Source organism: Parus major, chromosome 10 (genome assembly GCF_001522545.3).
Source record: "Parus major isolate Abel chromosome 10, Parus_major1.1, whole genome shotgun sequence".
Lineage (NCBI taxonomy): Eukaryota > Metazoa > Chordata > Aves > Passeriformes > Paridae > Parus > Parus major.
This window is the reverse complement of record NC_031779.1, coordinates 17,781,673-17,801,567: the sequence shown is the minus strand read 5'-3', so window position 1 is coordinate 17,801,567 and position 19,895 is coordinate 17,781,673. Positions and strand designations below refer to the sequence as shown.

Below are 19,895 nucleotides of genomic sequence, written 5' to 3'. Positions count from 1 at the left end.
CTGTGCTCAAAATCCTGGAGATGGAAATCCCTTTCACGCACGTATGGACTGCGAGAACATTTCAGTGTGGAACCAATGCTTTGGCAAAGACTGCCCTGCTTAGATTGACTGGCACCGAGCCTGGGGCTGGGCTGAGCACAGCACATTCAGTGCAGCCCTGTGTGGCCTCTGCCGTGCAGGCAGCTCTGCCTGTGAAGCTGAAGCTCCTCTGGTTTATATCCCCAAGGAATTCAGATGTGACTGAGTTGTTTGGATGCCGCATGAATGGCCAGTGAGGGTCTCCAGATGTGGCCAGAGCAGGTGCTAGAGGACAGAATGTGAAGAAACTGAGCAGGGAGGACATGGTGCCTTCCTTGAACATCTCCCTCAGCATCTGACAATCAGGGGCACAGTCAGGAACATTTTGGGCTGGGGACTGTAATGAGACTGTATTTAACAGTCCTGGTAAATGTGTCCTTTGTGAGCTTGTCTGAATCTCTTGGGATTTGAACTCTGCAGCATCTTGATACACTGTGTTCAGAAAGGTCCTGCTTTTATTTGTTTGAGACTTGCTGCCAAAAGCTTTCGTTACAGGCTTAAATGTTACTGGTACTACATGACTCCTCTACAGTTATTTCTCCCTTCATGAGGACAACAACAAAAGTGTCCCCCAGAGTTAGAGGTATTTAAGAGAGCTGGAGGAACTGGTGAGGGTCATGAACAGTCTGGTCTGCTCAAGAGTGCTTCGGTTGTTTTCATCTGACAACAGAAATTTGGCCGCTGCAAAGGCATTTCCTTAACCTTCCCTTAACCTCTGCTCAGCAGTGGGCAGACACAGGCAGAAGGTTAATTTCAAGCAGAATATCCCCATCCCATTCTCAAGGTATTGTGCAATGCAGCCTGGAGACCTTCCTGTAAACCTTGCTTGATTTAAGTGTTGGCTCTTGGTCTGTGCACGTACAAGCTACACAGCACTGTCTCCTCCAAATGTGGGATGACTGATCAGTCTTTGTGCTGTCAGGTGAAGGCCAGGACACAGCCATGACCTCTCTGTGTTCCACTTTACAGTCCAGCATCTGGCTATTAGAATTTCTGTAGCCAAGTGACTGGATTCTTTCTGAACTGCTCCAAAGCCTTGGTGGAGGGTGAGTGTTGGTGTTGCTCTGTTTGAGGATAGTGATGTCTTGTTTCATTTAATAAATGAACATCAATGTAGCAACAGTTCATGAAGGTTCTGGGTTGAAATTCTACTTGTTTTCCATGTGAAAATCCTGTTATTAGGACCCATGTAATTAGAGTAAATTTTGTTGGGCAGATTGTGTTTCTTTAGTAAAAATTCTGTAGTTGTATAAAAGCAAGACCTGTTTTTCTCCCCCAGCTGGGCCCATTTCCATACCATGAGACTGCCCAGGGAAGCACAGCAAGGGAGACAGGGCTCTACGTGTTTTCTTTTTCTGGGAACTTTGCATCTTGGAAGGACAGAGGTTTTTTTTAATTTTTGGCATTAGGTTCCCAGCCAGCAGGAGGAGATGTCACCATCATTGCTGCTCCGGAGAACACCACAGTGGTGGCTGGGGAGAGCGTGGTGATGGAGTGCATGGCAGCTGCTGATCCCACCCCATTTGTCTCCTGGATCAGACAAGGTGAGTATGAAGGACAGGACTAAATCTCTGTTGTCCATAGGAACCTGTGGATACCACATTCTAAAAATCTATTAAGAGTGGAAAAATCTGGGACAGGAAGGGTGCTTGTAACATCGATGTCTAATGACACAGCTGGTGTCACAGTGTGGAATGTCCTTGCTGAAGTGGAATTATTAATTAAATCTTGAAGGTTACAAAGCACACAGTTCAATTTAGAGTTGTTTGACCTGTGCCTGGATGTCTTTTGATCTGTATTAGTCTTCCTTGTGTGAACTGGAGCAGTAAAGGTCTTGAGATGGGGTCAGGTGCCACTCCTCTCTGGATTCCAAGGTTACTGGGGATTCTGTGGAATCTGCCATTGCACTGGAGAAATAGCTTGTATTATCTTGCAGGATTGTAAAACTTGATAAGATCTGTTAATCCTTGGAGTGACTGGGACTGTTACTGGGAGGTTTTTGTTGAATGGAAGGATTGAGGACCTGCTTAGGTCTCATCAGAGGTGTATGAATGAACTGGGCTGGCAGATGTTACCCAGGGCTGATAGGCAAAGTCACAAGTTGGATGCCAGTGTCACTTCACTGAGATTCACATCCATCAGATGTGTTTCAGAGGCTCTGACTGAAGACATTCTCAGCTTAGAGGTTGATTCTCCCCCAGAAAAGGCTCTCAGTCAGTTTCAGAAATCCGGGTCACAATTTAATACTCTCCCCTGTAGCCATTTATTGTGGTTGGTTTTCAGCCCAGATTTGTCCACAGGCAGTGATTTTAGCATATAAAAATATTTCCTCTTCCCCACAAAAAAGCAGCAAAAAACCCTCAGAGGATACCACTTTGGAAATCAAATGAGGAAGGCTTAAATGTTATGGCAGAAATGTTTCTAGTTTATCCCATGCACTTTACAATTACAAATACTCAGCATTCCTGTGCTAGATCACTTACTGCTTTACTGAGAGCTGCTGATGCCCATGGTACAATAGATAATATTAGAGTTTATTATCATAATGAAAGTTTTTTGTAAGGAAGGAAGACAAGAGTGGAGGGGGAATGATTGTTGAACCAGTTCTTTCCATGCTTTATTTTCAGGTGTTTGCTTAGTCCCAGTCTCCTTTGTGTGGACTCTTCAGATTAAAAGGATGAAGTAACAGTGCAAGTCATTCTGAGTTACACAAGTTTATTTCCAAGTCCTCATTAAGGAACAGGCTGGGTTACTGGACCATCAGTCATGTAGGGAACACCAAGGATCTACCTCCAGGTTGCCAGTTTGGCTCTTGCCAGCCTTGGTGGTGTCAGCTAATTGCTACCATCTGGAGCCAGTTTTCCAACCAACCGCTCCAGTGCAAACAGGGTGTGCAGATTGTCTGCTCTGAGTGTGCAGCCACTGAACTGTGAGGCCTTCTGAAGACCCCCAAAGTGCAGGGAGGGGGCAGAGGATCTGCTCTCAGCCACATTCCCTGCTGATGGTGCTAAGTCAGTGCAGCTGTTCACAGTGGAGGTGGGGAGTTTGTTCTGTGTGAGCCCCAGTCTCAGCTGAGGCTGGAGAGGTAAAGGAAGGCAGTGTTGGAGAGGTGATTCTGCAGGCAGAGAGGGACAGGGTCTGGTGATGCACAGGTACTGCACAAATTGGCTGCTTCTCCCCATCTGCAGAGTTGTGCCAAACCTCCCATCCAAGCCTTTCCTCAACTTGTCCCCAGCTCTTGGCTTTGTCTCCGACACTCACTAAGAGGTACCAATGCCATATCCCTGAGTTTCTCACCTCAGAGTGATGCTGAGAAGATGCAGTGCCCAGCACCAGCCTCTGCTGTCTGTGATGCTGAGGAGCCCAGGGCTACCTGAAGTTGTAGAAGGACATCTTGGCTTCTGGCCAGTGATACAGAGCTGCCCTTTCCTCCTTCCAAACTCAGCACCCAGGCTGGAGAATGGGGAGAAGGCAGCTCATGGCTCTGACATAAACACTAGAGCACCTCACAGCCAAGCTGTGAACAAGGAGTGGATCAGGAAACTCAATCAATTTGAGTTCACATCCAGGATACAGAGGGGGAACCCCTGAGTTGTCAGTGATTCAACAGTCTTGCTGACATTGCATTAATGTCTGTGCTCATGATGGGGGTGAGCAGGAAGATCCAGCAGCTTTTCCAAACTGTGCGTTAGCACAGCTTTTCCTTGAATGTGTTGTTCCTAAGGCTTTCATTGCAGGCACACCCTAGGCATCAGAAACTGTTTTGATCCAAACCAGAACTTTCTGGATTATTACAGGCTAAACTAAACCTTGAGCCAGTGTTGGCTTGAGCTGGCTGTCAAGCACTGAGGAGTGTCCCAGCAGAAATCTTATTCTGGGCTGGAGTTTGGGATTTGAGGGGTCTCTCCACTCCCCAGCTGCAATCCTGGCATTGTTTATAAGCCCTCATAAAGGTCAGTCTGGGGCTCCCTCCCACATTTGTGCACGTTTCTTTCTGCAGATGGAAAGTCCATTTCCACAGATGTCATTGTGCTGGGCAGGACAAACCTCCTCATTCCTTCCAGCCAGCCCCATCACTCCGGGGTGTACGTGTGCCGAGCCAACAAACCCCAAACCCGGCAGTTTGTTACTGCTGCAGCTGAGCTCCGCATCCTCGGTAAGTAGAGAGCAGGAGCATTCTCAGGTAAAAATGCTGACCAGCTTGCTGTGGATTGCATGGATCAACATCCAGGAAATCCCCAAGGGTTTGTGGCCCATCCTGGCTAAAATGGGAGCCAGGTTAGAGCCAGGAGGCCTGAGTTGGGATAGCTCTCAGTGGGAGTGTCACCTCTTTAATTTGGGGTTTAGTTCCTGGTATTTACTGAACCATTTTATGCCTTATTCTTGTTCTCCAGGGTTCCCCCTTGGAAATCTCTATCAGCAATTAACTTTCAGTATCCTAGAAGCCAGCAGGGAGAACAGCCTAGGATCAGGGAACGCAGCAGATGATTGATACAGAATTTATTTTTCCTTTTGGACAGAGTCTAAATTAAGCCTCTAGAGTCTGCCTGGCAAATCCCATATTGTAAGCAAAGCTGCTACTGAATAAAACATAGCACGGAGTGGGGAGGAGAAGGGATTTGCTTTGCTATCTTTTCCTCCTCCTTTCTGCATTAATTTTTCCTCTCTCCTCCCAGCTACTCCCAGCATCTCCCAGGCTCCCGAAACCATCTCCCGCACCCGAGCCAGCACGGCCAGGTTTGTGTGCAAGGCAGAGGGAGAGCCAGCCCCCACCATCCACTGGCTGAAGAACGGGGAGCCCATCCTCTCCAACGGGCGCGTGAAGGTGCAGAGCAGCGGCAGCCTCGTCATCAACCAGATCGGCCTGGAGGATGCTGGCTACTACCAGTGTGTGGCTGAGAACAGCCTGGGCATGGCCTGTGCCACCGCCAAGCTCTCGGTGATCGTGCGGGAGGGTTTGCCCAGCGCTCCCAAGAAGGTCTCGGCCGTGTCCCTCTCCAGCACCACCGTCCTCGTGTCCTGGGAGCGGCCGGAGCACAACAGTGAGCAGATCATCGGCTTCTCCTTGCACTACCAGCGCGCTGTGGGTAGGTGTTACCGCCCTGAGCAGCACAGCTGTGTCAAAGGTACAGGGCACAGCTTGACCTTCTTCCCCAGCTAATGAGAAGTGTGAGGCAATTCCCTTTTCTTAGCAGGTAAAGGAATTTTCTCCTGGAATCAGTATCAGCCCGTGACAGTGCCTGTGGATTAGCCGTCATATTCTAACTTCTGATTGGCAATAGTGTGTCCACATAGAAGAATTGTCTGGATTCTATGGGACCAGGCACTGATTGATTTGATTTTGTATGCAATGAGTTTGATTACTAACAGTGATATTAACCAGCTGCATTGTGTACAGGGGGAATCACTAAATTATCCACACCCAGAATCTGAAGTGAGGCACTGGCTGTCTTGGGGTCTAGCTTCCCAAACAGCCAGCAAGCCAATGCTCCTGCTGAACTGTTGCCAGAGTGCTTCTGAAAATTAAATTGGTAACTGCAGCTGCTTCAGCATGGATTAAGAAGTTTGAGTCAAAATGGAGACATTAACATTGAGGCATTGGAGTTTCTGCCCAAAAAAACTCATGTAAGAGATGAGGCTGTGCAGGTGCTGGGGAAATTGGAGAAGATATAGTGATTTTTAAAGTGGATTTAGTCTTGGCCTAGTGGATTTAGTGGGCCTTGTGAATTAAGTAATTTTTCAGGAGCGTCTTGGCAGTTCACTGACCTGCTGATCAGTGTTTCCTTGGCTCTAGGAACAGATAATGTGGAATACCAGTTTGCTGTCAATAACGACACAACTGAGCTGCAAGTCAAGGATCTGGAACCAAACACCAACTATGTCTTCTACGTGGTTGCATATTCCCAGCTGGGAGCCAGCCGGACGTCCTCTTCCATCATCGTCCAGACCCTGGAGGATGGTGCGTTGAATTACATGGGTATTGTTTCCTAGGAAATGTTCTTGGCCTGGTTCATGGTGAGCACTGAATGTACTACAGAGAGTAGCAGCTCCTAGAAACCTAAACCTGCACTCTGGTCTCATCATCAGCTTGGGTGATGAAGAGTATGAAAATAACCTGGCTGATTGTGGGGTCCATGAGAATCCTTTGGAAATTGCAGTCAACTCCTAAGGGCTTTCACCTAACCCATGTGATACTGCTCTAAGCTTTACTGTGGGCCAGACTGGATTTCAACTCAGAAGAAACATCTATTGCATTTTGTAGGGGTGGGAGCAGCCTTGAGGTCAGACCCCTTAAGAGCCAGTAGTTTGTGCTGATTTTGCCATTTATCACACAGAATTTTGTGAGCAGTAAAGGCAGAGTGCCAGAAGCACAGCTGCCCAATGGGAGGCCATGCACAGCTTTCAACAAGCTGCGGGACAGAGGCAAGCAGAGATGGTTTTGGCAGACCTTGTGTGCATTATGTGCTTTTAATGCTCCTGACAGGGTGACCTGTATGGTCCCATGTGTGTGTCTGAAGCCTGAAAGGCTGAGTTGAAAGCATGAAAGCTGCCTGCAGCCCAGAGCTGTGGTTCTCAAGGGAATGAGGATTCCCAGGCTGCAGTTTGGATCTGTGAGCCATTTGCTTTTGTGTCTCCTTCGTGCTCCACAGTACAGCATAACTGAGAGCTGGTGTGTGCCACCCTGCTCAGTTTGCCCTGGACACAGGTCCCTGGGAGCAGCGTGGCTGGGGCCAGCAGACTCTGGTCAGGCTGGAAGTGGAGCAGTCCAGCATCTCCCCTCCCCAGACACCCCTGAAGGGCTGTGGGGTGTTGGTTCCCCCAGGACAGACACCAAGTCACCAGTGGCTGTGGCAGACCTAAGGTAGTGGCCTCCAACCAGCTCAGAGAGCTGGCAGAGACGTGTTGAGGTCTTGCCCTGGTCTTTGCTGACTTCTCTTGGTTGTTTACCCAGTTCCCAGTGCAGCCCCTCAGCTGTCCCTGTCGAGCATGACTCCTGGTGACATCCGTGTGACCTGGCTGCCTCCTCCTCCTGAGCTAAGTAATGGCAAGATAACCAAGTACAAGATCGACTACTGCACCCTCAAGGAAGGTGAGGAAAACTCTATTTGGGGTTTGTGTTGTCTGCTCTAGTGGTGTTAACAGGCTGTGATGTGAAAGGGAGGTGGTGCAAAGCTGAAAACAGGGATCCCTTTTATCCAACAACCCGTTCATAGCCTGGCTCTGTCTGGTGGTTATGGCAGTGCTACTTCACACCACCTCCAGTTTCCTTTTCCTGTGATCATGGAGGCACTGTGTCCCCAAGAGAATGGCTGACCCATGTTTGTGCTGTCCCAAGAATGTCTGCATGAGCAGCCCTTCACTGCCATCTACACTGTGTTTTGTGGGAAGAACTTTATGCTGCTTGGGGAAGAGGGGTAAATGCTTTCAGTTTCCTTAAAATTGAGTCTAATCAAAGTGATCCTTGTGGGAAAAAACCCCAAACACCCTGGCCAGGTTGTGTTGCTCTATTGCCAGCTTTTATCCAATTTTGTTTATGTTGTCAGACACACTGAGCCGGGTTCAGCAGGGATAGTAACATTTACCTCTGCTGGATGGGGCTGTTCCAATTCTATGTGTGCTTGCTTTGCAAATCCTTCTGGGTATTTGATCTTAAAACTGTCAAAGCTCTGCAGCTTCTCACTTCCCAGGGTCATGATTCTTCCTGAGAGAGGGATGGCGAGTGTGATGAGGTGCTGGACATGTTCCCATGTATTTGAACTGGATTAGTAGTCTGTGTTGTGACTCCTGGCTCTGGTTCTTTTGCCTTGAGCCTGCACATGGCTCAGTGGCATCATAAAACCTTGGAAACACTTGCAATCCAGGGATCACACTCAGCAATACGCTATTACGTAGCAGAGACAGTGCTCCTGGCTGAGTTAACACCAAGGGAAGCTGAAATCAAGACCTGTGTGTACTCTGAACAGTCGACAGGCGACATGAATTTTCAGCAAAACCAGTTAGCTGATACAGTGAAAATCCCAGACTATTCTCAGTTTAAATTTCCTGTTACCTCCCTTATGAACTTGGGTGGGCTGAAGAGGGAGCAGTAAAACCTCTGTCTGGTGTGGATGAGGGTGTGAATTTTGCGGAAAGCGGGGCTGCTGGACAGTTCTGGTTCACGTTAAGGTGAGAGTTTAAATACAGCAGTGAGAAGCACTGGAACATGCCATCAACTCCCATTAGCTGTGCTCATGTTCCACCATCACATCATCAGAGCAAGGTTTCTGACAGCTCCCTCTGGGCAAGCTCTGTGGTGCTAAAGGCAACCTGCAGTTTGGAATGTGATGAAGGGAGTTGTCAGTCAGAATATCAGCTCTGCCCAGCCTTACAGTTTCTTTCTGGTGGCATAAGACTGCTCTGGGCAAATCCAAGCCAGCCCAGGGTGTGCAGACCAAGATGGGGGAATGAAGCTTGTGGCTGCTCAGCTGTACTTCCCTTTGGCTGGGAAATTCCTGGTGGTGTTCAGTGGTGTCCCCTTGGTTCCAGCAGATCAGGTCACCTCCATTGAAGTGGGTGGAAATGAGACCCAGATCACCCTGTACTCGCTCCATCCCAACAAGGTGTACAAAGTTCGGATCGCAGCCAGCACCAGTGTGGGATATGGGGCCCCTTCCGAGTGGACCCAGCATCGGACTCCTGACAGAGACAACCAGACACATGGTAGGAGGCTGGGGAATGCCTGGGATTTAGGACAGGGTGGGGGGAACTTAAGGCATTTTCAGAGATACTTGCTTTCCTTTGGGAATTACAGCCATTGGTTTTGGGCAGACCGAAGTTTCTCACCTTTACCTTGCTGCTCAGCAGCCCCTGTACATCTCACTGCTTGCCTGGGGAGTGAGGCTTTGCTCCCTCCATGTGCAGCTGTTAAAGTTCTTAAAATAAAACAAACAGAACTCCAGATCCCGATGTTACGACATTCAGAAGTGAATAAACAATTCTGCCAAACAGAGCCAAGCCCATGCCAGAATGCAGCAGTGGTTAAAGATGGTGATATCTCAGAAATACTCTGAGGAACTCCCACAGTGGTTTGTGACATCATTGTTTCCTGTATCACCCAGCTGGGAAAGCCAGTGGTAGAGTTTGAATGTCCCACTGTCAGGGAGTGGAGACACCCCACTCAGATCAGCCTTTTCCTCACACTCTTCCCTCACTGCTGAGGGACCAGGAGGATTCAGTAGACCAGGGAAATGGAGACACACGGCTCAATCTTTTTCTCTTGTCTTCTTCTTCTTCCAGTTCCATTTGCCCCGACAGAATTAAAAGTCCGAGCGAAGATGGAGTCTCTCCTGATAACGTGGCAGCCCCCAGCAAACCATGCCCAGATATCTGGCTACAAGCTCTACTACAGGGAGGTGGGCCCAGAGGAGTCCAGTGATGAGAGCCCTTTGGATGGTGCTGAAGATGAGAGCTGGGATGTAGGACCCATAAAACTAAAGAAGAAAGTGAAGCAGTACGAGCTGACTCAACTAGGTTAGCTGGCTGCATCTTCCTAGTGCTTGGTGTGGAAACCAGGGCCTGTCTCTTGCACTTTGTAGCATTCCAGGATGCTCCCAAGAAGCATCTCAGTTGTTTGCATGACTGGAGATACATAGGGCCAGGACTATCTGAGGTGCTTTAAGATCATCCAAAATCCTTTCTGGAGTGGCGCTCTTGAGGCTTGTATTGAGTAGAGTTTAAAGCACAGAAATTTCTAATGCAAATTTAGCATGGATTTTAACCAAGTTACCAGTATATTTAGTGTATGTTAATAAGTGGTTCTTAATTAATTAGTGTTTTTATTGAGTCACTATAAAGAGTGCTGTGATTGAAATCTCCAGTCAGGACAATGATCTCTCCTTCCCTGACTATTTCTAAGGAGCTCCATAATTGCATGCTGTTTGAAATTCTCTCTATATTAAAATGCAGAGATGGGATAATTCATAGCATACTAATTTTAGCCCAGTATTCTCCTCCATCTCCCACTAAGGGAAAAGGGATGGAAGAGTGAGTGTCCATGACTGGACAAGATCTCAGCAGCAGTGAGACCTGCCTGCCTGGCTCAATGTGCTTGGCATTTCCCACAAGGGGTTGCATTCCTAACATCTGATTGTATTAATTAATTGATTTTAGCCATTGATACAGGATGGAGAAAAGAGTAATGACATCCTTGAAAGAGGCTTTCTGCTTCCTAGAGTTCTTCCATCCCCCACTTCATGCTTTACCCTGTTACTGCCCAGTGAGTGGAGACTGTAGGGCACATGTCTGTTACGCTGGTTCATCTTACACTTGGAGCATATATATTATGTACAGCATAAAGGTCAGGCTGCAGCACCTGGGAGGACTGTTTATGCCACCTCTGAGTGGGGTTCCCAGCTCTGTCACAGCCATCTTGCCACTGAGAGTGTTAACAGTGATGAGTTTCTCTGAAAAATTTAGGTCTGTAATTATTGCACAGAGGAAACCACATGTGAACATCATCACGTGTTGCTCCAACCACTGGCAAATCAGTTGGTGCAGGGGCTGGGAGTGGGCTGAATTGGTTCCAAATGCTCTGGCACGATGATGCTGAGAAGGCTGCTTGTTCTTCTGTAATTACTTCCTTGAATTTGGGCATCCGTCAAGCCCTAATGGTTTCCGTATGATTTGGCGGCCGTGCCTCAGCTATGGCTGTGTCAGGAGCTCGGGCTCGGGTTTCTCCCAGCCCAGGATGTTCCCTCTGCTCCCCCTGTGCTGATGAATGATGTGCTCCTGCACGTGTACAGTAAAGGAAGGGTCAGACTGTGATGAGGAAGGGAGGGGGTCTGCACATGGAACAAGGAGGAGTGGTTGGGATTTAGAAGGGTTTAGTTTTAAGTGCAGAACTGCTCTGTGCAGTACTTAGGGCTGCAGCTTCTAGGCAGAGCAGGTAGTGGTCTCAGGAAGGGCTGGCAGCCCTAATGGGATCTGGGATGATGGGGAATTACCTGGGAGGGTTTCCCAGATCAGGGATGTCTGCCTGGAAAGCACAGCACTGGAAACCTCTCCTAAGATCCCTCTATAAAAACAAATACCCAACACTGTCTCTTGGGATTATCTTCAAGAGTCATTGAATCCAGCCTGGGTACCTCAGTGTTGACCAAAAATGAAAGCAAATTCTGTCCAAAATGTCTTTTTAACACTAACAAGCTTGGGGCATTGACCATCTCTCTAGGAAGCCTGTTCTGGTGTTTGAAGTAGTGTCAGGAAATCCCAGGTTGGGCATGGGCGTAGCAGGCTGAGCTCAGATGTGGTGTGTTCCATGTCAGTGCAGACAAGGTCCAGAGTGGTCACTACATGTCCCTTGGCTCCACAGCTCTGTAGTGTCACTGAAGCCAGTGCTCTGCCCCTTGCCTTGGTTTGAGCTGTGGCTTGAAACAGAAGACTTCTCCCATCTCGTGCTAACCTCTGGAACAAGCCGTGTCTCCTTAGAATGGTGTCACTAATGGTACCTTGTGTCCTATCTGAGAGGTGTGTGCTGCAGTCCTTTGAGAGAGGTCAAGGGCACACAGGAAATCCAGCAATTTCATGAGTCCACAAAATCAAGAAGGAAGCTTTCCTGAATCACCAGGAGGGGTTTTCCCTGAGAAGTTTTTAGTGACTTCCATTGATGTTCTAGCACTTACTCTCTGTACTGAGGTGCCACTACCAAGGCCATAATTTATGTGAAAAATAAGTGGCAGGGATCTCATCCTACCTTCCACATTTCTATGAAGGAAGATTGTATTCCTCCAGAACTAACTCTCTGGAAATCAGGGTGTTTTCCCACTTAAAGGAAAGTATGGCTTCTGGCACCTGGCCAATATGAACACCTTGAAACGCTGAGTGAAGCAACATATTTAGCATATTGGATATATTATGCAGCCATCCAGATTAGTGATTTGAAATGATCTGGACTAGATTATTCTGTTTATATTTAATGTATTATGGAATGCAGTGAAATACATCTGTTTTCATGCTGCCTACCAGCTTCTTGACAGCTTGATAGAGTTTTATGTCTGCCTCTTCTAAGAGCTTGAACATCTGGGCCTGTGTATAAAAATTGAAGCCAATCCTCTGACTGAGAAATCCAAAATACCCCTATTTTCAGTTTGTGAGGTGCTTGATCTTGCAGTCAAGCTCCCCTGGTGTCACATGTAACCAGCTGCTGTATTGATCCTGCCCAGGGATGGAGATTGAGGACTTGTCCTTTCCTTCACTCCATTCTCCAACAGGAGTTGCCCCAGCTGCATCACACCTGTGAGCTATTCCTCAAAATTTTGGATGGCACTGTGCACTGCTCATGTCCCAGTGAAGCCCAGCCCAAGGCTCAGGCAGAAGGAGAGTGTGATGCTGACAAGAGATGGGTTGGGGGTTCTTTGTTCCACTAAGCCCATGGTTCCAGCCCTTTGGAGGTTGAGTTCCCTTTGGCCTTTTCCCACTTGTGTGGGTTTGAAACATTTTAATGTGGCTGGAGAGTGTGAAAATGCAGATCAAGCTGTCTTGGAGGCAGACAAAACTCTGTTTGCTTTTGAGATTCTTTGGGGAAGAAAAATGTGGCTGAAGTGTTTTTATATTCTGAGCGTGAGCGTGTGTTGTGGAGCAGAGAAAGCCTTTGGTAATTGGTACCATCAGCCACTGGGAGTGTAATCAGGGCAGTAATAATAAAATTGGCATCAATAAAAAGGGTTTCATTCTGCTTACGTTGTCTGGCAAAGAGAGCAGTGATCTGTGAGGGCAGGGAATGAAGAGGCATGTCCCAAATTAACGAGCTTCATCAATGTGCTGCAGCCAAGGCAACAAAAGGCAGAGTGGACTGCTCTGGCTGAGCTCCTGAAGGGGCTGGCTGCTGCAGGGAATGTCTTCTTTGAGAACTTTATATCTCCCAAGCTGTTTCTTTGATTAAACATCTCCATTAAAAATGAAGAAGCTGATGAAAGGCTGGAGGAAGGAGAGAAGTGGATTTTAGACCAAAGCACTGCTTGGAGACAGAGCGTCCTGTCCTGCAGCTCAGTCTGAGATTCCCCAATGTGTGAGGCTCTCTGATGAGAACATGCAATGAGGACCCTCAGGTTTTTGCTGTGGGTTTTCTGTGCATTGTTGTTTTTCTAATTGCAACTTGGGAAGCTCTACTGTGGAGGCAAAATAGACACCATGCAACAAAGGCTGCCAGTGACTTAACAGGGTGTTTGAGGATCTGCTGGAAGGAAGATTCTCACAGCAGTGAATAAATCAGAAAGGACTTTAGAAACAGGAGGTGCATTTTGGGGGAGGAGAGAATGTCCTCATTCCTCAGAAATGAGGAATTCAAAAGACAGTGCAGTGCAGTCACTTCCATGTGGAGAGAGGAGTCAGCATCTGTAGGTTTTTTTAGTAGTTTGTAAGGGAGGAAGATCTGGAGATCCTGAGTAGATGTGGAAAAGGCCAGGACACTGATCAACCCTTGAAGGTTGCTGGGGCAAGTCCATTTCCTGCTGATAATTTCTGTCAAAAGTGAGGGGAGAAGCAAAGAGCAGCTGTGCTGGTAACATACACCAGCTGTGAGACAGTGTTTGTGTGTGGGAAGCCTGTAAGTGGAAGGGGGACTCCCTGCTGTAATTTAGGCATTAGGTGATATTTACTTAGGTATAAGGTAACAAAAATGTATTTATTATGTTCAAGCTACTTTCTTGGATGGTGAGAAAAGCTGGCACGATCAAAGAAAATGTGTCTGAGTAGGGGGGATTGGTGACAAAAATAGCAAATATAAATAGCAAATAGCATATTAATATAAATATATTAATATAAATATAATATAAATAAAAATAGCAAACTCAAGGCAAACCCTGATTGATTTTTCCAGCTCCTGGGAAACTGTATGAGGTGAAGCTGGTGGCATTCAATAAACACGAAGATGGGTACGCGGCGGTTTGGAAGGGCAAGACAGAAAAGGCACCTGCAGCAGCAGTAGGTGAGAAATGCCCTTCAATTGTTGTGTCTCTTCTGCTTGGCTTCAGAGGAAAGGTAGAGGGATTAGAGAGCATGAACTTCAAAAAGGACAATACCAAAATAGGGAAGGTCATGACATAAGGGAACTCCTTTTGACAGTCATTGCATTGAAAGGAGAGAAAGGAGCAAAATATTCCCCTTTTCATTGGGTTTGTTCTTCTACTGGGTGTGAGTGGCATTACTGTCATGTACACCTCCACATCTCTTTTTGTGCTGCACCACAGATCCCCCTGTGCAGAAGGGGCCTCCACTGCCTCCGGTCCAAGTCTATGCAGAGTCCAACAGCTCAACTTCCATCTGGCTCCGCTGGAAGAAACCTGACTTCACAACAGTCAAAATTGTCAACTACACCGTGCGCTTCAGCCCCTGGGGCCTGAAAAACGCCTCTCTTGTGACGTACTACACCAGGTAAAGAGGGTTCATCTGCCATGTTCATGTCAGGAATGAACATGGGGCAGGAGGAAGTTGCATGGAATTTCCAGAATTCAGCAAAATCCTGGGTGTTTCATATGCTGGGAATATCTGCTGTGGTCACAGATAATGTTCAGAACTGCTGAGATGTGGCAGTGGGACTTGTCTTGACTTCAATACCAGGGAATCATTTACTGGTCTCTGCATCTTTTTTGCTGTGGTTGGACCTTACACACTTGTTAACAACATGGCTGGGTGCAGTTATGGGTTGTTCAGTCAGGATTTGTGAAATGGTCTTCATAAGTTTGGTCTATAAATTGCTAAAGTTTAAGCAGTTCTAACAATTTGGGGCTGTATGTTACATCTGAATACTTGTGCCCATATTTAGCCTCTAACCAGACTGTTTTCTGCTTTTCCCTGTAAGTGTATCAGAAATGGTCCTGGAGACTGGGAACTGTTTTTGTTCTGTCCCTGGGAGCTGAGTGTTCTTGCATTCACATGGCTGCAGGGGATGGGGCTTTAGGTGGAAAGAGAGTTAGGGTAATCTCATAGAGTCTTCCTGGTGAGGCATCAGTGTGGTTAGTGTGACATGGGAGAACCCTCAGGTGTTCACGGCCTCATGCTGTGTCCTCTCTTTCCAGCTCAGATGAAGACATTCTCATTAGTGGGCTGAAGCCCTACACCAGGTATGAGTTTGCTGTGCAGTCCAACGGTGTTGGCATCGACGGGCCCTTCAGCAGCGTGGTGGAGCGCTTCACCCTGCCCGACCGTGAGTGTTTATGGGACCCAAATCCTCATTTCTCCTGGCTTTCCTTGAGTCATCCCTCCTAATGTGACCCCTCAGAGCTCTGACAACCTTGAGTACATGCTGGGAGGCCTTCTGGGGGTGAATGCTCTGCTCCTCTTCCTGCTGCTCAGGCCATGTCTTTATTTGTCTCTGCCAGGCCCTTCCACTCCTCCGTCTGACCTGCGGCTGCACCCTCTCAACCCCTACGCTGTCCAGGTGCACTGGTGCCCACCTGTGGAGCCCAATGGCATCATTGTGGAGTATCTCATCCTGTACAATGCCAACAACACACAGCCAGATGACATGTGGACCTTGCTGACACGAGAAGGTGAGCCTCCTCCAGGTACTGTAATACCCCACAGTCCTCCTGCCTCCTTTCCTGTCTCTGGAGCCCTGGTTGCTCAGTCTTGCTGCCCTGATTTCTGCCTCACTTTGCACACAGACAAATGTTCAAGAGCTCATCCTGGCAGTTTTCTGGAAGCATCTGCTGGATCTGGTCATAGCAGAGAGTCCAGGGACATGGCTACTGGGAGACATGAAATCATACATGACTGGGGCTAAAATAGCCATTATCATCCAGGAAATACCCCACAGATACAGCCTGGCAGCCAGTAATTCCTAGAAAAATGTGTGCCAGAAACATCATGAGCAGTCTGTATTGTCAGATCTGTAAGCAGGAAATTCATTATTACTGAAGAGGTGTGTGGAATGCACAAAAATACCACAAAATCCCTCACTTCTGATGGTCCAGCAATTCCATAGCTGCTTTGCTATAGCCTCTGAATGCTCGGAAAACAGAACATTTTAAATCTCTTTTGTTTTGCCTTTGGTCAGGAAACATCTTCAGCACTGAAGTGCATGGGCTGGAAAGTGATACTAGATACTTCTTCAAGATGGGAGCAAAGACAGTGGTGGGATCTGGTCCCTATTCCAACGTTAAAGATGTGCACACCCTCCGGGAGAAGCTGTCTGGTATGAATTCCTCCTTACTTCAGGGCAGGAAGGGAATTGCATTGCTGGAGACTGATTTGTCAGCAGTGACATTTCTGTTTGCCAAGCAATTGCCTGGTGTCGCTGTGTAGGATGCAAGACAGGATTTTCTGCAGGATCACAGCAGAGCCCTCAGATGTGCAGCTCCAGAATCCATCCTCATCTCTTTCCCATCCTGGTTCCTCTGGAAGGGCATGTGCAACCTGCATCTTGCTGTAGCATGACATTAATGAACATGCATAGACACCTGTTTGCTCTAAATCATCACTTGCAAGAAATTTTATTGTTTTATGTGTAAAGAATCAGAACCACAGTTGGGTTAGAAGGGTCTTTTAAACCTGTTTGGTTTAATACAGCTGGTCCTTCTCTGAACATGAGACATTCTGTACCCTCTTCCTGCTAGCAGCTGAAATGATGTGGCTGTTGTTCCTTCCCCTCCTAGATGTCCTGGATATCCACTCTGTGACAGGGATCATCGTGGGGGTGTGCCTGGGGCTGCTCTGCATTCTCTTCTGCATGTGTGCCAGCTTCCGCAACAGCAAGCACAGGTGGGTGGCACCTCAGGTGAAGGAGGCTGCTGTGGAAGGAGACAAAAACACTGTGAGCTGCATTCCCTGTTCAGCTGGGCTGCTTGGGATGTGTGTAGGGGACAGTTAATGCACAGCTTGGATCTGTGGATCCATGGATAAGGAGTATATTTAATATAATCTTTTCACTAATTTATTTTTTCAGTAGTTTCTCTTCAATTTGTGTTCTTAGACTGGTAGAGGTTTCTTTCAGAGAAAGAAAAATTCCCAAGAAAATGAAAGAACCAATTTATTACCTGTGTCTGTTAGTGTGGGTAGTATTTTGCTTCTGAGGTTGGACAGCTCTAAGGATGTTTGGAAATGATTTGTTAACTTCCATCTGGGAAAACGATGAAAGACTTCCCAGTGAGTGACAGGCTGGTTTAAGGAGGATTGGATACAGCCCAAAGCCCTCTGCTATCCCAGGGGTCTGGATCCAGCCACAAGCATTTGGAAAGACCATGAGCAGAAAACAGCTGAGTTGTTCAGAAGAGCTGTGAGCTCACAGCAGGTCTTGGGGCTGGGAACAAACAGCTTCTGAAGTCTCATCCTAGTGTGGCCACTAAACTTTCCTGTCCTGTAAAGCAGTGGTGACAGGGGTGACACAACTCCCCGTGGGCCAGGGTGGGTGAGCACCTGTTTATGCTGGGACCTGTGGTATCTCCTGCCTTCGGGGTTTGCTGGCAGAGGGATAGCTTTGCATCCCTCAGCAGGATTTGTGCCAAATGAGCTTTGGCATTAACCAAGGTGGTGCAGAGATATATCTGCAGTGAAAGGTGTTACAGTGGGATGTGATGATAAAGAATATCCCCAGGAGTGGCAGGGCTGGGCCTGGACGTAGTCACTTGCACAAGGACCAGCTGAGATGTCAACTCTTGCTTGTTTTCCCTCAGGGAGGCCCTTCCAGGCCTGGATTCCCAGGCTGCAGGCAACCACACATACTACCATCGGAGCAGGCAAGGGGTGGCCTCTCCCAGTGCCACCCTGGACTCGCATGAGCTTGAGTCCCTCATGTCCCCACTCCCGGAGGATGCACCTGTGCCCCTGGGGGACATCACAGAGCTGGCAGAAGTGCACAGCCTCATCCACACGAGCCTCCCTGAGGACATCTTCCATGAGAAGAGGAAGGTAAGGGCTCATGCACGTGGTGACTGGGCTCCCACCCCCGGCAAGAGCCTTTGTTTGGTGTGTGGCTGCTGGGAAGCCAGGGTGGGATTCTGTCCTGGCTCTGCAGTGCCAGAAGTCTTTGCTGCAGGCTGATGTTAGGCAGTCACACGTTTCCCTTCTCTCTAAAACTTGACTGGCTCAACCTTGGCTGCTGGATCTAATTTGAGATCCCTGTGCATCTACCACTTCTCATCTCCTGGGACAGTGACCCCTCAATCTGAGAAGCTGCTGCCAAACTTGGTGCTGCAGAAAGCTGTGGTATTCTTGCTGTGGCATGTGGATGGTGGGAGGAAGTGTGATGTCTAGAGCAGACACGTGGCCTTCCAGGATTCTCTTTTGCTTGGACTAAAAGGAGCTGTCTCCATAAATAGTGTGTTCACTGAAATACACTTGAAGATAAACAAGAGGTGAAATTGTAGGGTTTTTGTGAAACCTTATTTTTTGAAGTAGTCTTTTCCTGCCCTACTTGGTTTGCCTGACACTGCATTGTCTTTCATTCCTCCCTGCCCATTTCCTCTTTCAAGCTTGCATGAAACATTTCATTCCATTAGGGAACCTTTAATTGGCCTAATTTAGTTAATCTGTTTATGTCTCTCTTTGTAGCCCTGGGAGAGCATGTAAAGTAATTAGGAGGTTCAGTAAAACAAATGCATTGTGAGTGTGTGAGATTTCACGTTTGCATCAACGATGCACTCGTGTGTCACTGGAGGGAAGGTGAGTTCAGGTACCTGGCTGACCACGAGCCCTGTCCATGCTAGAGGCAGTGCAGGTGTGATCTTTTGGAAACACAAAGTCTTCTGCTGGCTTTAGTAGCCCCATGAGCTGAAGGAGAGGCTGTTTGTTTGCAGCCAAGCCACATCTATGGATTTTGGTGGAATGTGGCTGCCTGTCTGGACCCAAGCCGAAGAGTGTGAGGAATTTCCTACAGCTCTCTCAGTTAAATAAGGAACAAATGTTTTTGTGATGGGGACTTACCCCTGAGAACAGGTCATGGTGGGGGGAAGTTTTCTTCTTTGTGAGGCCTTTCTGGGGGCAGCATATCCAGATTTCTCTTCCAGAGCAGCAGTCTTGCCTGCAAGGCTTACAGCAAGATTTGAGTATGTGCAGAGCAGGGCTGGGAGAGGGCAGTGCCAAGGCCTGGCCACGTGGGGCTCAGCCTGAGAGCTTGTGGCCCTCAGAGTGGGCAGTGCCCAGCAGCAGAATTACAGTCACAGACCAGAGCTTTGGGGGAGATGGACAGTTCTGGCTGTAGAGTTTCCATTATTGGATGGGGAACAGCTACTGAGAGATAAATTCACTGAGGATTGGTCTGGGTTTTTTTGATGGATGTGGCTAGGGAAGCAAGGGTAACTGGGAAGCAGCCACCCAGAGAGCAGCGTTCTCACCCGTGCCGACCAGGAGGGTGACCTGGAGGTGAAGGAGATGGAGTGGTGGCCGGGAGCAACAGGCTGCTGTTGCTGGGAGCGGGCACTGGAGGGAGATGTGATCCCACGCAGGAGACCCTGCTCCCTGCACTGCCCCGTTCCTGCTGGAAGTGCCACCTGAGCACCACTGCTTCCTTTCTGTACTCCGACATGTATAATCATGTGTGAAAAGAATGTGGCCGAGAAACACCTTTATGCTGCAGTGGCCAAGAATGATGATGGTGATGTTACCTGGCTGGGCAGTCAGAGAGTTGGGCAGGTCTCAGAATGGTGCCCACAGCTGATGTAAACCAAGTCAGGAGCAGTTGTGAGTGTGTTCATCTCCCTGCCTGTACACAAAATGCCGCTAGTCGAGGCTGTGGAGAGGCTGTGGGTGTCCTGTGTGCTGCAAATAGCTTTCCCCAGCATCCATTGAAGCTGGAAACCCCCAGGGACCCTGCCTGGAACAGAATGTTGTGGGAGCTTTGCACC

The 19,895-nt window shown here is 48.1% G+C and overlaps 1 protein-coding gene across 3 annotated transcripts in view; it reads left to right on the top strand.

The window, feature by feature from the left end:
• IGDCC4 (immunoglobulin superfamily DCC subclass member 4) overlaps positions 1-19,895 on the top strand; it is an 86,932-nt gene that overhangs the window by 55,695 nt on the left and 11,342 nt on the right. For 2 of the 3 annotated variants that reach the window (XM_015639402.2, XM_033516966.1), the window contains exons 5-18: positions 1,488-1,622; positions 4,079-4,234; positions 4,755-5,165; positions 5,873-6,037; positions 7,031-7,168; positions 8,605-8,778; positions 9,355-9,588; positions 13,934-14,041; positions 14,304-14,487; positions 15,132-15,259; positions 15,435-15,605; positions 16,112-16,249; positions 16,710-16,815; positions 17,727-17,961. In XM_015639402.2, coding sequence (XP_015494888.1) covers positions 1,488-1,622; positions 4,079-4,234; positions 4,755-5,165; positions 5,873-6,037; positions 7,031-7,168; positions 8,605-8,778; positions 9,355-9,588; positions 13,934-14,041; positions 14,304-14,487; positions 15,132-15,259; positions 15,435-15,605; positions 16,112-16,249; positions 16,710-16,815; positions 17,727-17,961 — 2,483 coding nt within the window. The remainder of the gene's footprint in view (positions 1-1,487; positions 1,623-4,078; positions 4,235-4,754; positions 5,166-5,872; positions 6,038-7,030; positions 7,169-8,604; positions 8,779-9,354; positions 9,589-13,933; positions 14,042-14,303; positions 14,488-15,131; positions 15,260-15,434; positions 15,606-16,111; positions 16,250-16,709; positions 16,816-17,726; positions 17,962-19,895) is intronic. The other variant, XM_015639403.2, reaches the window with a different exon arrangement.